The sequence below is a fragment of the Perca fluviatilis genome, chromosome 11 (genome assembly GCF_010015445.1).
Source record: "Perca fluviatilis chromosome 11, GENO_Pfluv_1.0, whole genome shotgun sequence".
Taxonomy (NCBI): domain Eukaryota; kingdom Metazoa; phylum Chordata; class Actinopteri; order Perciformes; family Percidae; genus Perca; species Perca fluviatilis.
Window position 1 is genome coordinate 13,645,228 of NC_053122.1, and position 14,311 is coordinate 13,659,538.

Sequence of the window (14,311 nt, forward strand, 5' to 3'; positions counted from 1 at the left end):
GCGGAAGTTACGTGCCCAGCAGGCTGTCATCTGTTATTGGAGCTGCTACAGTAGCCGCCTGATGCCCTAAAAAACAAGTGAAATTCATATTTAAAAGCGTCACCAAGTGCAAGTCAAACTAGCTCCTATAGGAATATGGATGACGACGTGCTGACGACTCTGAAGCTGTTGATAATTGGCGAAAGTGGAGTCGGAAAGTCCAGGTTTGTCTCGGTTTGTAGCGAGCCTAACGTTAGCTAGCCTGTTGTGAATGTTGACATTCTTTTTCTTATGTAAGTTTATTCCCTACTGCTCAGCAGCTGTTGCTACAGCTAGCTGGTAGTGTTGTTGTCCTTTTTTTCTGCCAATGTGGGCCAAATACTTACTGTTGACAATTAGGTGACATATTACGTCAACGTTACATAGGCATCTGTAAAACTTTTCACTGGTATTTTGTTTGCTGATAAGAGATAATGATGCTTGCCTAATTGTAACCATTACAACTGTATAGCTGTTGTGTTCTTCCTGTGACTGAGGAAGATCCTTATAGCTTGTAGTCCACTCACAAAAGCCTATTGTACTGTATGCCCTCCTTATTTCCATGTTATCTTTATTCCTCCTAACAGTCTCCTCCTGAGGTTCACAGAAGATACCTTTGACCCAGACCAGTCAGCGACAATAGGTTTCAACTTACACACATACACAGATGTACATAAACACATATACACAGAAGTATGGTAACCGTTAAACTGCTCCAAACAGGCAATTTAAAGCCTTTTATCTTTCCTCTCTTTCTCTCATGGCTGACCAGGTGTGGATTTCAAAGTAAAGACAGTCGCAATAGATGGGAACAAAGCAAAGCTCGCCATATGGGTAAGACTGAAGTCATTAAGCCATACTTTAGTCTTTGTTGTCAGGAAAAACATGACGAACTACAGGGTTTCTCCACAAGATGGTGACATTGCACAGCCATAACCATGGAAAGAAACAGAAAAAAACAGATTTAACTTCCTTTCATGAGGCACAAAGTCCTATTGTCCAATGAAAACACACCACAGTGAGGCCATAACCTTAGCCCAAAACACTAATCTCCCATAGACTTTATTATTTGTTTTCTTAGCAGAAATGTGCATGTGCTGGAGGATGCCAGAGGGCTCAAAATACTTTATGAGGAAGAGGACAGCACTTTGTGAAGTCACATGTAACATGGGCTGAGACAGGTACAAGGCTCATATTGCATGAAGTTTAACACAACCTAGCATTCCTTATTTTTAAATATAATTGCATACATTTTATAATGTTCTGTCTAATTGAATGAAAACAAATCAATAAAAGCATATTTATATAGAAAATAAAACTACACAACTATGTAAATTAGATGTTGCTAGCTCTACAGTGTTATGTTTTTGTGGTTATTCTTGAATGGTCTCTCCTGTTTTTTAACATTAGAATTATGGATAATTCCCTTAAACGGCTTAAGCAAAAAGTCAGTTAAAAGTTGACAAGCAATGGCCAATTTCACAGACCTTGCAGACTTATCAGGAACACATGTCAAAGTCAGAGTCAGTGAGTGTGGATGCTGGCTGGTGTACCTTAAAAGTTTGGTGTCATGGAGTCTTTTGCTTCCATTCATCTTAAGTGTCTTTACTTTTCTAGGACACAGCTGGACAGGAAAGGTTTCGCACTCTGACACCCAGCTACTACCGCGGTGCACAGGGAGTCATACTTGGTAAACAGTGATGCTTTTTTAAAAAAAAAAAAACTGACCTAGAGACAATTTTCAGTTTCCTGTAAAAAAAAAAAATGAATCCACTTTTTTGTAGCACTTTCTTTACACATGATCATGTAAGTCACTTTGGATAAAAACTGAAAATCAACAGCCGTCAGATAACTGCAGTGTCCTGTTAAAATTGTTATTACTAAAAGAAAGCTGTTATTATACTCGTATCAAATATTTCCTCTAACTCATTTTTCTCTTGTTTGCATGGCTTTGACAGTATATGACGTCACAAAGCGCGAGACTTTTACCAAGCTCGACAACTGGCTGAATGAACTGGAAACCTACACAACACGCAATGACATTGTGAAGATGCTGGTTGGGAACAAAATTGATCAGGTGAGTCTGTCACTCTTGCCAGTTCGACACATACAATACAAGTTTACCAGCCGTTGGTGTTGCTTTACTTGCATGGAACATTATGTTTAATCCTTTACCATGCGTTATTCCACATAGAGAAGTTACATAGGATGTCTATTTTGTTTTCAGGACGACCATGAAGTGGACAGAAACGAGGGGCTGAAATTTGCTAGGAAACACTCTATGCTTTTTATTGGTAAGTATCCGTGTTAGAGTAAAAATCAGACATGGTCATTTAAACTAACAGAGCCAGAACTTGTAAACTTACTGTATAGCCATTGCAGCTTACCATACTGTACTTAAAGATCAGAACTGTAATTGTGTAGTTGGAACAAGTCAAGACATCACTTAGTAAATTGTGCATTTTACTTTGGGTTTGTTGCGTTGTTTATACTGCTTTGGCATTTCGGAGTCTCTCGCGCTGAAAGATGCGGCCACTCCAGAAGAACTGCATTATGATTATAATCTAGCGGGCTTTCATTTATCGCATCCATGTCTACACGTGTTCCTGATTCTCATCTACAATCTGCCTCACTCTGGGAAATTACGTTAACATTTCTGTGGAGTTTCCATTTTAGAACGACTAAATTAAGGGGTTTTGAAAAGGGTTGGGCAAGAAGATGTCGTTGATTTAATCCGCTGTGAGGATGTCTTCATCCCACTGGATGTCTCTGGCTTCTTAAATGAAGTCATTCCATACTTTATATGTCATGTTTGTCAACACATGGATATTTTTAAATCTCTATCATTAGTTTTCCTATATTGTAAAAAAGAAAGCTGTTTTGCTCGGTTTTGGATTTTACAGCGGACGTGTAGGTTTTTCTTCTACTTAACATTTAGGAAAGTGTTCTACCAGTTTGGCTGATCTCTTAAATCTTGGTAACCCTCTTTCCTTTGTACAGAGGCCAGTGCAAAGACCAAAGATGGCGTCCAGTGTGCCTTTGAGGAGCTTGTGGAGAAGATCCTCCAGACTCCGGGGCTCTGGGAGAGTGAAAACCAGGGTCAGAGGGTCCGTCTGGGGGACCAGGAGCAGGGCCGTGGCAGGGCATGTGGAGGATACTGTTCCATACCCTGAAACTGAACCAAAAGAAAAAGCACCAACCTGATAGGAATGACTACGGACCAGAAACAGAGAGAAAGAGAGGGAACTGGATGAGTTTATTGTTGGAGTAGTTCCATCAGTCGAAAGGACTTTGCTGTTTGCACACTTCCTTTTCAGACATCATCTGTCACTACTTTCTGTTTAAAACATGAATGAAAGGATCATACAAAAATAGCCTCTTGCCTAAGGAAGTATAGTGTTTTAAATTGACATAACCATGCCAAGTACGTCATAAGAGTACATGTCTGGTTTGAATTTAGCTTATTTGCAGCAGTGATTCTGCTGTACATTAAGGCATCAGGTTAATAGCATAGTGCCTATTACATGAACCAATTTGTAGGTTACAGTACATAGCTTGTCAAATTCTACCCAAAATAACTTATTATAGTCAATACAGATGTCCCCTCAAGTTCCCTGCTTATGCTTTGTGAGCTGTAAATGTCAACTCCTATGTAGCGGCAAAGTACAAAATGTTCTTCAAGTTCATATATAACACATCACTTGGATTGAGGATAGTGGTGGAAGAGCCTTGTTGTTGGAGTGGGAGTGATCTGTCATTATGCACCACAACACTGTGAAAGCTCCACAATGGACCCCAGTTACTCACACCAGTTAATTTTTTTACTGTTAATCCAGTTTTTATTCGTTTGATGGTGTTTTCCATCAAATTCAGTGCTTCAGAACGTATAGAGGCTTTCAAATAAACAGATTTCCTGTTTTTTCTGTTTTTCCTCTTTTACATGGAAATATGCAAGACAAGTAACCATCTTTGTCTTTTAGGATTTCCTACAACCAAACCTGTCTTTGTCTTTGCATGTCTGATCTGGACCATAACTTTCACAGCTACAAGTGTAAGGTTTACAGTAATAAGAGCTCCCGCAATAAAATAGGCTCTTTTACTCACTTGAGTTCACAGCTTCTTTTTTTTCCTGATCTGGCAAAATGGCAAGCAGTTTGTTTTTTTTAAGCTTGTTTTCTCCCCATTTATTTAGCCATTTCTGTGTGGTGCTGTGGTCCATATAATGTCCCACTGACTTATTGAAGGCATTACTCACATCTATAGTATGAGAGCATTCCTAAGAGCTTTGTTCCTTCCTTCCTGTCTAAAGTATAGTATGGATTTGATGTATCGTTGCTATTTGTTTGAATTCCTTTTTTCTTGTTTAAAATCATGTTGGCCTTGCTGTACTTTTTTCCTGTTGTGTTTGCTGTGCGCCTTTTATGATTTAAGTAAGCAATATGTTAAATTAATATCTGCCTTAAAATCGAATGACATGTGCTAGAGTTATGGTCCAGTAACGCTTGTATCATTTCAAACTGAAATAAATGACAACCTCAAGAGATGCCGTCACTCAAGACTAATTATTGTTTAATTGCCATTTGAGAACTGCCATTACATTTCCGTGTGTAGAGGCCCATCTAATCAAAAGCAGGTTTACAGTGGAAACAGGAGTGAGTTGCTCTTTCCATAAAACTTTGTTGATGACTAGCCTGTCGTACATGCAAGACTGAAAACATTCTTTGCACAAAATGTCAAAAAACAGACCAAAACCGGGAGTGGAAAAGTCCTGTTAATCATGTTTTGTAAAATAGTCCCAGAGGACTGAGTGTGATTACAAGCTTATGTTTGGTGTCAGGATGTCCCCAGATGGAAGACGCTCACCACAAGTCTCTATCAGACATTCTCCTGTGGCTTATTGTTTTCTCCATATTTCCAATAACATAAGTTTTTGGCAGTTGATTGAGGTCAGAAAATTCCTGAGCCTATTTGGCATTTAATGCTGTTTTAACATCAAAAACAGATGACAGTCGTATGTCTCACCTACCATAACGATGTTAGCTGTTCAGGATTTTGTTACCCAGACAGACATTCCGTTGTACTTGTGAGCAACTTACCTTATTATTTCTTTACAATACATTAACAATTTCATCAGGAACTCTTCCAAAACCGACTACCTGCCTAGCGACCTAGGCCCTGGCCGGGCGAGTGGAAACAAGCTGAGTTCAGTTTGGTTTTTTTTTTTCAGAAGCCTTTTTACACATAGGCTAAGGTTAGAGCCGACATGGAGCAACATTAGCATTCATTTGGAGTTGCATTAATGGTGACCTGACAAATGTAAGTGCAATATTTACTCTCATTTTTGCTCTGTTTTTTGGCTACACTAAGCTAACTCCTAAAGGGAAACTACCTTGCTCTTTAGCTTCTAAATGCTAAATGTTCACTGGCTAGTTGCTCTTGCTAACATTGTATGTTGGCCGTTTGGTGCTAAAAAGTCAGCATACAGTCGGTTTTCAGATCCTTTTCTCAGAAAACAGTTACAGCTGCCTGTTGTGGCCGAAAAACGAAGCTATGACAGCGATGAGAGAGAACCAAAACTGTGAAGTTGTGGGCCAGAAAACCCCAAAATGAGTTAAAGGACACTAAAAAGCTTGAGGGAAAAAGCAGCAGCAATTGGGTTTTCTGTGGGTTCATCACCACATTTTTTGACTATAGCCGCTTTATCGTTAATGTCCTCTGTGGGTCAGCCTTGTACATCATATTTCATTGACTTATGCTGATTTACTGACATGTATTTTAGCAAATACAAACATTTGGTCACCAACCTTTTCTGAATCCATCTTTGGCTGGATCGATGATAATTCCACTATGCCACCCTTCTGCCTATATTAGGCTACAACCTTTTAAAAGCAATTTAAAAGTATATAATGAAACTGCGAGACCCACAATTGCACACATGAAAACTACCACTAAATACAGTTCAGTAAAACACAAGTATGCAGCTTCAGCCACTGCAAAGCAATGATTTAAAGCAAAGGACTGGTCAAAAGATTTCACATCAGGTTTATTCAAATAGCTGCTGTCAAACTTTAGCATTGGATGATAATCCGGTCTCATGGAAGTTAATATAACTTACTGCAACAGATGGCAATAAATGGCAAAAGACATTAGAAACATGGCAATAACAGTAGAAAATATTCAACTGCATTAGGTTAGTTTTTCCATTTTACAATGTAAAAATTATTTAAACGTCAAAGTTTATCAGCATTACAAAATAACAGAGGCTGTACAGATATTGCAAGGCACTTAAGCATCTGGTATTCCTATATGGAACGATAGACCAGATGCTTAAATGAAATGCCTACACACTGTTTGCCAGGGCCACGTTAACAGTCTGGACTTCAGAGATATGAGAGGACTTCTGGATGATGCGGTTGGTGAGAGTGGGCCCCGTGGTGCAGCTCTGCCTCAGAGCAGCGGTGGGTCCTGTGACACACATCCTGTCCATGATAGTGGTCCTTGTAACCGAGAAGGGCTCTGGGGTGCAGCTCTGCCCCGTGCCAGCTTTGGGCACTGTCACGCTGCTCTGGTCTGCTGTGCAGCTCTGCCCCTGGGCCAAGCTGGTCAGAGCAACGGCGGCGTGGATCTCCCTCCAGCCCTGATCGTCTCGTCTCTGCTGGCCTCGGCCATGCTGCTGTTGTCTGTGAATATATGAAGAAAAAAGACAACTGTAAATTAAATAGATTATTAAATACCATCTCACCTCTTTCCTAAAATCAGCCAAAGAGCAATTTTAGAAATCCAAAGCAGAAATGGTGCATTTGCTTCTCCTTTTGATATAAAGCCAGAATAATATGGCTGAATTAGAGGGGGATGTTCAGTTTCAAGAACAACTTCCAAGAGGGATAATGATTAGTATTACTTTTCAAGCTGATGAAAGTTGAAAAGTGCAAACACATGTTTCAATTGCAGATTAAGCAATGAATTAATACACTTACCTGTCACATTTAGTTGAAGTATAGTCCATTGTGTCTGCAAGAGAGAAGAAAAAGACTCCCCTAAATATGCGAAGAATCAGTTTACTTTATAGCAGTGAAATATTCACAGGACAATCAAAGTTGGATTAGGCATTTTGGCTGTACGTTAGTGATACATATTATTAATGCATGAGAGTTTTAATTTGCAGCATGTGAGTATGTGTGTATTCATGGGTGATCGTGCATCTTGCGTGTGTGTGTGTGTGTTGTGTGTGTGCGTGTGTGTGTGTGTGTGTGTGTGTGTGTGTGTGTGTGTGTGTGTGTGTGTGTGTGTGTGTGTGTGTGTGTGTGTGTTCACATGAAGGTGCTCCCAAATGCAAGTGTACAGTTACTACTCGTCCAGTATGTCTCTCGGGATGTGTTTTACGGTGCCAGAAAGATTTGACTCGTACCAGTCTGCCAGTGCTTAGCTACTCTAGCCAAAACAAATGCAATGCACTGTTTCTCTTGAGCTTTTGAGAAACAAAAATCTGATAACTGCACCGTGTCATAGCAACTGACTCTGTGTTTTCAGGTTTCCAAAGCTCTGCTAGCACCTGTAAAGTTGTTCCAGTTCACTATGTGTTATTGCTTTCAAAAAGCACTCCCTGCACATCTCCATCTTTTTTTGACCAAGGCCTATAGCACTTTATTCAATTATACCATCAGGCAGGGGAGTGTCTCACAAATGAATACCTGAGAACTTCGCTAAATCTGTGAAAAAAGGAAGGGTCTTTCTCTCTAAATGCCATAAATTGAAACTACAGTATCTCTTTGGCTATTTTAGAAGAAGGAGCAGGACTTTAAAGTAGCATTATATTGCTTGCACAGTCTATGTTTGAGGTCTGCGCATTATATGTAGAACTTATTTTCCATTTCAGTTTTGGAATAAGGCCTTTTTTTATTGGAGCAGATAGAATGGTCAAAACTGATTTTTCTTTAGAGAGCCATAGACAGGGAAATTAGAGGCCCACTGTGAAACACAGTCTTTGAATGCAACAGCCCAAAACATCCCCGTCTCTGATTTCTTTAGCAAAGGCTGGAGCCAAGAGCAACTACTTGACGATAGTAAATCATTTTTCTGTTTTATACTTTTTTGCTACTGAATGTCCCTGAGCATTTCTCTCTTTAGCCATAACATGCTTTGCCAATAAAGTACTTTAGTACCTCTATTGTATTTATTACGTAGAAAAAACATTTTATCTCTGCTGAGTCTCAAACTTATAGCAGGGATTAGTTACAAATACATTGTACAAGGGGTAATGAAGCTCCTGACTGCTTTGTTTTATATTACATTGTGTTGCAGTATAGTTATAATTTCATGTTAGAGCTTACTGTACATCGAACCTTTTTTATTTACAAATAATGAAAAGTTAGATATTTTGGGAATTACTCTGTTTTACTTGCTTGCCGAGAGTTAGATGAGAAGATTAATACCACTCTCGTGTTTGTAGTGCGTACAAACTTTGTTCGCTTAATATCAAGCTACAGCAAGCAGCTGGTTAGCTTCGCTTAGCACAAGGCTAGCCTGTCTCTGTTTAAAGGTAACACAATTTGAGTACCAGCACTTCTAAAGCTCACTAATAACACGTTTTATCTCATTTGTTTAATCTGTCCAAAAACTAAAGAGCAAAAAAATACAAGGTTTACGGTCATAAAACAGTCTGGCACATAGCCCCCCACTAAGAAATATGTTAACCTTCTGACTGAATCAGAGGTGTTTTTTTGGTGCAATTAATTTGCATGTCAATAAATGTTTTCGAAAAGTTGTTTTTGTCATGAGTACTTTCACACAGACCGCACATATTACTTGAGCCAGGCTAGCTGTCTCCCCCTCCTTCCACTCTTTGTGCTAAGCTAAGCTAAGCGCCTCCTGGCTCCAGCTTCATATCTAATGAACAGTGGTCTGTACGCTATAGCTGGAGCCAGGAGACTGTTACTTAGCTTAGCATAAATACTGGAAACAGCTAGCTGGTTAGCTTAGTCTGTACTAAAACCAGAGTAACGAGTTACCAGTGGAGACTCCAGACATAGCAGGCTGGCTTTTTTCACCACTTCCAGACTTGTTAAGCTATATCAGCTATGATAATTACCTGCTGGTTTTAGCTTCCTATTTACCATCCAGTAACCATCTTCCCCTCTAACTCTTGGCAAGAAAGTGAATAAGGGGTTCCGCCATCCATTCCGACATACCCCCACTCCGACATTGACGTCTAATTGTCGGAGCACTTCCATTGTTTTCAAACGTCCCACCACTCCGCCAATTTTTGTTTCCATTAGGGTTAGGGTTAGGGTTAGGGTTAGGGAATAGCAGCATGTCGGAATAGCGGCATGTCTTAATAAAAGCATGTCGAAGTGGCGGCATGTCGGACTGGCAGCATGTAACCATGAATAAGTATATTTGAATTAGTTTGAAACATAGATAATTTTTTGTATATGGAATTTAGCTTTCTATTAATACCAATCCTATGTAACCCATTCATAATTAATTATTGTCTACATGAGCTGATTTAATTATTTGTGTTCTCCCACAATATCTGTTTAAATCACTTCAGTCATCTCACAGGTGTGTCATTGGGATCCACACTGTAAAACAACAGTGTACTCAGAAAATATTGTAACATCTTATTTCCTTAATCCGGATATGTATTCGCGAACAAGAGACTCCCCTTGCATGCATGTTTTCATTTGAAACAAAATGAGTGGAATCTGTCCAGATATGTTTTTCGCCGTTCTGCGTCTAATAAAACATGATTCTAGACACATTTATGACTCTCAAGCCTTTTCAAGGGAAATACTGAAGCCGATGCGAGTATCATATTATATGGTGTAAACATCCTCACATTCCTATACAGAAAATAGTCACTATACTATTCCATAAGACTTTTACTGCCTGTGGGATTCAGACTGATATGTTTAAAGTGTCCTTGTAAGACACTGTGTAGTGGCATCACTTATTAGTTCCTCATACAAGGTTTACTTTTAGCCGTCTCACGGGTGGAGTATAAACGTGTTAATGGTGTTAGTGGCTGTCATGAATCTGGCAGCTTGACTTTCCACTTCACCTCCACAGAGGAGCCGTACTGGGTTGCAATAACCCTTAATATGACCAGCAGGGATACATTAAAAGTTTGCACAAACAGTGCTTGCCACATAGTGTGTTATGACATTAAGAAACCCCCAAATACTCCAAAAGACGTATGATTTCGTAAGCAATAACGTGTTTCAAGGAATGGTGTAACATTTTGGGAAATACGCTTATTAGGTCTCTTCATGCCGATTCAAGAGACCTCCGCTTCGCGTCGAGGTCCTGCATCACCCTGTCGGGTTTCTAATTCGCAATAATGCGCGGCTCGCTCTACATTATCCCTTACTTAGCATAAAGACTGAAAACAGGGGAAACAGCTAGCCTGGCTCTGTCCAAAGGTTAAAAAAACAGCTTACTGAGCATTAGAGGTGCTTAGTCAAGCACCTCTAATGCTCACAAATTAACATGTTATACCTTTTTTATTTTTATCTGTACAAAATCGAAAGGAAAAAAGTTCATGCAGCAATTTAAAACATATCCCAGGACATATCCCCACGTAAGACTTCAATTTTTGAACAGATAAAACAAATGAGAGGTTACTTAGTGAACTTAAAATGCGCTGGTAGGTGGACTTTGTTGTTGTGTTTGGGCAAAGCCAAGCTAGCTGTTTACAGTCTTTGAGCTATGCTAGGCTAACCATCTGCAGGCTGTATTTGTGCAGTAAAAATTAAGCTACAGCCAGCAGCCGGCTAGCTTATCTTAGCATAAAGACTAGAGCAAGGGGAAACAGCTAGCCTGTCTCTTTCCAATGGTTACAAAATCCAGCTACCAATAGGCTATGCTACAACTGGAACCAATTGCAAAGCAACCAGCGGAGACTCCAGGAATTTACCGCTCCCAGTTGTGTCCAGTCTTTATGCTAAGCTACGCAAAGCTAACCTGCTGCTGGCTGTAGATAGTTCTTCTCATGGCTAACTCTTGGCAAGACAGTGAATAAACGTTATTCCCAAAATGTCCAACTATTCCCTAAAATGAATGAGGTAAATGAGAATCCTTGAATTATCATTGTTTAATTGATATAAATACTAATTAACGTTTGTAAAATTATTCTATATTTGTTTAATAGTTTAGGTAAGACAGTACACTTTATACAATATACCATTTCACTGGTTAAATTTATAGCACAAGCCTGTTAAAATGATGAATTATCCCAATTATTCAAGTTACCAATCTACAGACCAATTTGAGGTTAAAATAAGTTTCCAGGATACAGATTAAGCCTTGTCACAGACTATAAAAATATCTATTAAATAACCATCTTTAGACTGGGACCAGGATGTAATGTTTGCCTGGAAATGGTTCTAAAATAATAAAAAAGGAACTTAAAGCATGCCTTGTTGAATTTTTTGAGTGAAACTGATGATATATGCTAAAGAGTAGAATTGGTTTCAAAAATCTTTTCACAACTCTTATAATGTCATGTACATTTCGATTGATTTTGAGTAGGGAAGTAACACTTGGGAGGAGCTGCCTGCCAAAGCACACATGAGTCAGGGAAGCAACACCCTCAAAGAGTGATGGGAAAAGCCGAATGGATATTAGTGATCTGGTTCTGCGATGTCTCACAGATGAGTGGCAGCTCTCTGACTGTCGCTCTACGAGACGTCTTCAGTGCTTTACTGACAGACTGCTCCATTTCTACATTTGGCTCAGGTTCCCACTTCTCACCCTGGGAAGAATAAAGTCTCAGACATTCTGTAATTGTCCTTGAGACTGGACCGGACATTTCCACCATGGCAAGAAGCTGAAGCGGAACAAATGGCACATTCTAGTATATGGAAATGATATTTGCGGTGTGCAGCGGCAGCCAGCGTGAGCTCCGTCCAATTTTAAAATGAGGGATTTCAGCGTCTGCATGAGTCTTTATTAGTAATGTTTGTAAAGGCTTTGGCTCATGTACCTCTAGCGGATTCAAGGGTTGTCAGTATGCTGGGCTCCCTATAGGTCTGAAAGGGCACCCAGGTGTCAAACTCCCTTCCAGATTCGCTGTAACTTTATAATTAAATCTCGCAGAGCTTCTGACTTTCAGTGGAACGCCAGAGATTTATTAATGTCAGGGAGCTCTGTGGGACCATGTGGAGGTTGTTCAGTCTGTTCTTATTTTACTGTACACTGTGGTGTGTTAAAAACGAACTGAGGGGAAGCAGGGTAGTTAAAATGTAATTTTACCTGACTTTCAACATAAATCTGCAATTAACAAGGAAGATGCATTATTGATTTCTGTGGACAGGGGGTGCTATCATCTCTTTTTCTCCCAATTTACCCCTCTGTGTTGCATTATTACATGCTTTCCCTGATTCTTTTTACACACATTCAGTGCAGATTCTGTGTTAAAAGTGGCATTTTCCTCTCAAGTAAGAACACTCATCTCTGCTTTAATGTGTGATATTCTCCTGCACAGTGACAAACGCTGACATCTCTCACCCATGTGGTAGACAAAGTTGGCCTCTGTTTCGTAGGACGACGCCGGAGATACAACATCTCGATCACACTCGTTGGAGCTGAACGACTCGGAGTGGCTCCTCCTCTTGCGGGCCGAGGCGACGCCGTCCGCCTCTGCCACCATCATGTGCCGCAGCGTGTCGTTCAGATACCGATTCAGTAAACTGCTCTTGTACTTGGACGGAGGCGACGCGCTGTCGTCACTGTTGGCGGAGTCCGCCATGGCGAGGACGCTGCCCTGCTTCTCGAGCACGCTCTTGTGGGATGATGACCTGCCAAAGTCTGATTGGCTGATTGGAGTTTGTAAGGGACACTCTTCATCTGCAGCAATGGAAACAAAACGGTGACTTGTTTCATGTCGTACTTGTTCAAATGATGTTACAAACTATGATACGTATGAACTGCTGTTTCAATGGGCAAGAAGTTTCCAAATCCAGTCTTTTTTCAATATTTCCATTTATAAAAAGGAAGAGAAATGATCTTAAACACACTATAAAATGATTCTGTAGCCCGTACCATCTGAGTCGGTGTTATCGCTGCACACGCTCAGTCTCTCAGCGTTCCCCTGGATGTATTTATTGTACAGTTTGATCCTCAGGGCCCAGCTCAGGTCCGGCTGTCTCACTGTGTTCTTCAGCCTCCGCCGGGCATTCGCAAACCAGTTCGAAACCTGCACAGACGCACCTTGTTATAGAACAGCAATGATTTATTTTTTTTAACCCATAAACCTCAAAATCAACACATCCCTGAAGTCACTTTTCCTTCATTCCACCATCCCTGCTTTCTTCCACGGGCTTGTCTCTCACCTGCACTAGCGTCATGTGTGAGCCCAGAGCCAGCAGGACCTTCTCGGTCTTGGTGGGGTAGGGGTTGTCCCGGTGTTTGTACAGCCAATGTTTCAGCGGCCGGGCCATGTCCTGCAGCACCTGTCTCTTGTGGCGAACTTTGACCCCACCCAGACGAGACCTGGAGGAATCACAAGTTGCCTCATAGATACACAAAGACCACCTACAATCCCCTCCGTTTAAACTAGGACATTTATACATGAAACAACACAGTGCTAAATTATTTCTGTCGGTAACTTCCATGTCTAAAGAGCTGCAAAGAACTATTTAACTATGTATGAAAAGGCAGAACAAAAAAATGTCAGGTTAGAGAATTATCTTAAATTTTAAGATACATATTACAACTGTAATACAAAATACAACCCCCTGTTTTAACTGTTTAGAACTATATTCCCAACACAGACAACAAGGGCGTACCCATATCTTCTGTACTTGATAGGAGAGCTGTCGTCAATGGTCTCCTGGCATCGCAGCAGGTCTGCGTTCTGTCCGTCTGTTAAACTGCTCTGAGGTAAGTCTACACAGTTCAGTCTGCTCCTCTCCTCTGATCTCACGTTGTCCTCAAAATGAAGCCGAGTGTCAGACTTCATCTCAGCAGCTTTGTTCATTGTTAAACACAGAGAGTTTTCCTCGATCAACAGGTGCACCAGTTGACTTCCAGATGTAAATAGAAGCGACAGGTTCCCATCCTGGATACACTCGATGTAAACGTAATTTAAAAAAAAAAAAAAAAGAGAGAAGAAAAAAAAGTGTTCCTTCCTCTTACTTCTGTGCCCACGGGAGCAGTGACTGAGCAGACAGACGATGACAGACTCTTGTGAGAGAAAAATGTTTGAAAAGTCTTGAGGATGTTGTCTGGTTTAGTTGAGCTGTGTGAGGAGAGTTCAAATAACCTGCTGCTGAGCCGCCCATTGGCTATCCCG

The 14,311-nt window shown here is 40.5% G+C and overlaps 2 protein-coding genes across 2 annotated transcripts; one reads left to right on the forward strand and one right to left on the reverse strand.

The window, feature by feature from the left end:
- Position 1: 1 nt before the first annotated feature.
- LOC120567846 (ras-related protein Rab-18-B-like) lies at positions 2 to 4,569 on the forward strand. The gene is made up of 7 exons (XM_039814921.1): positions 2 to 203; positions 606 to 661; positions 791 to 852; positions 1,636 to 1,708; positions 1,977 to 2,095; positions 2,246 to 2,312; positions 3,019 to 4,569. The coding sequence occupies exons 1-7, from the start codon at positions 136 to 138 to the stop codon at positions 3,189 to 3,191; spliced, it is 618 nt and encodes a 205-aa protein (XP_039670855.1). The 5' UTR covers positions 2 to 135; the 3' UTR covers positions 3,192 to 4,569.
- Positions 4,570 to 6,040: 1,471 nt separating this feature from the next.
- Positions 6,041 to 14,230, reverse strand: LOC120567847 (homeobox protein Mohawk-like). Its single transcript, XM_039814923.1, has 6 exons — positions 13,806 to 14,230; positions 13,350 to 13,509; positions 13,060 to 13,213; positions 12,526 to 12,864; positions 6,996 to 7,029; positions 6,041 to 6,698 (listed from the first exon to the last, which is right to left on the reverse strand). The coding sequence occupies exons 1-6, from the start codon at positions 13,994 to 13,996 to the stop codon at positions 6,359 to 6,361; spliced, it is 1,218 nt and encodes a 405-aa protein (XP_039670857.1). The 5' UTR covers positions 13,997 to 14,230; the 3' UTR covers positions 6,041 to 6,358.
- Positions 14,231 to 14,311: the final 81 nt, after the last annotated feature.

What these genes read in the sequence shown, in the direction of transcription:
- LOC120567846 (XM_039814921.1), top strand. Translation starts at nt 136, where the DNA reads ATGGATGACGACGTGCTGACGACTCTGAAGCTGTTGATAATTGGCGAA. An exon ending in AGACCAGTCAGCGACAATAG is followed by an intron (nt 662 to 790) that starts GTTTCAACTTAC and finishes ATGGCTGACCAG; the next exon opens with GTGTGGATTTCAAAGTAAAG. An exon ending in ACACTCTATGCTTTTTATTG is followed by an intron (nt 2,313 to 3,018) that starts GTAAGTATCCGT and finishes TCCTTTGTACAG; the next exon opens with AGGCCAGTGCAAAGACCAAA.
- LOC120567847 (XM_039814923.1), bottom strand. Translation starts at nt 13,996, where the DNA reads ATGAACAAAGCTGCTGAGATGAAGTCTGACACTCGGCTTCATTTTGAG. An exon ending in CAACTTTGTCTACCACATGG is followed by an intron (nt 7,030 to 12,525) that starts GTGAGAGATGTC and finishes TCTCTCTTGCAG; the next exon opens with ACACAATGGACTATACTTCA. An exon ending in ACTTCAACTAAATGTGACAG is followed by an intron (nt 6,699 to 6,995) that starts GTAAGTGTATTA and finishes ATATATTCACAG; the next exon opens with ACAACAGCAGCATGGCCGAG.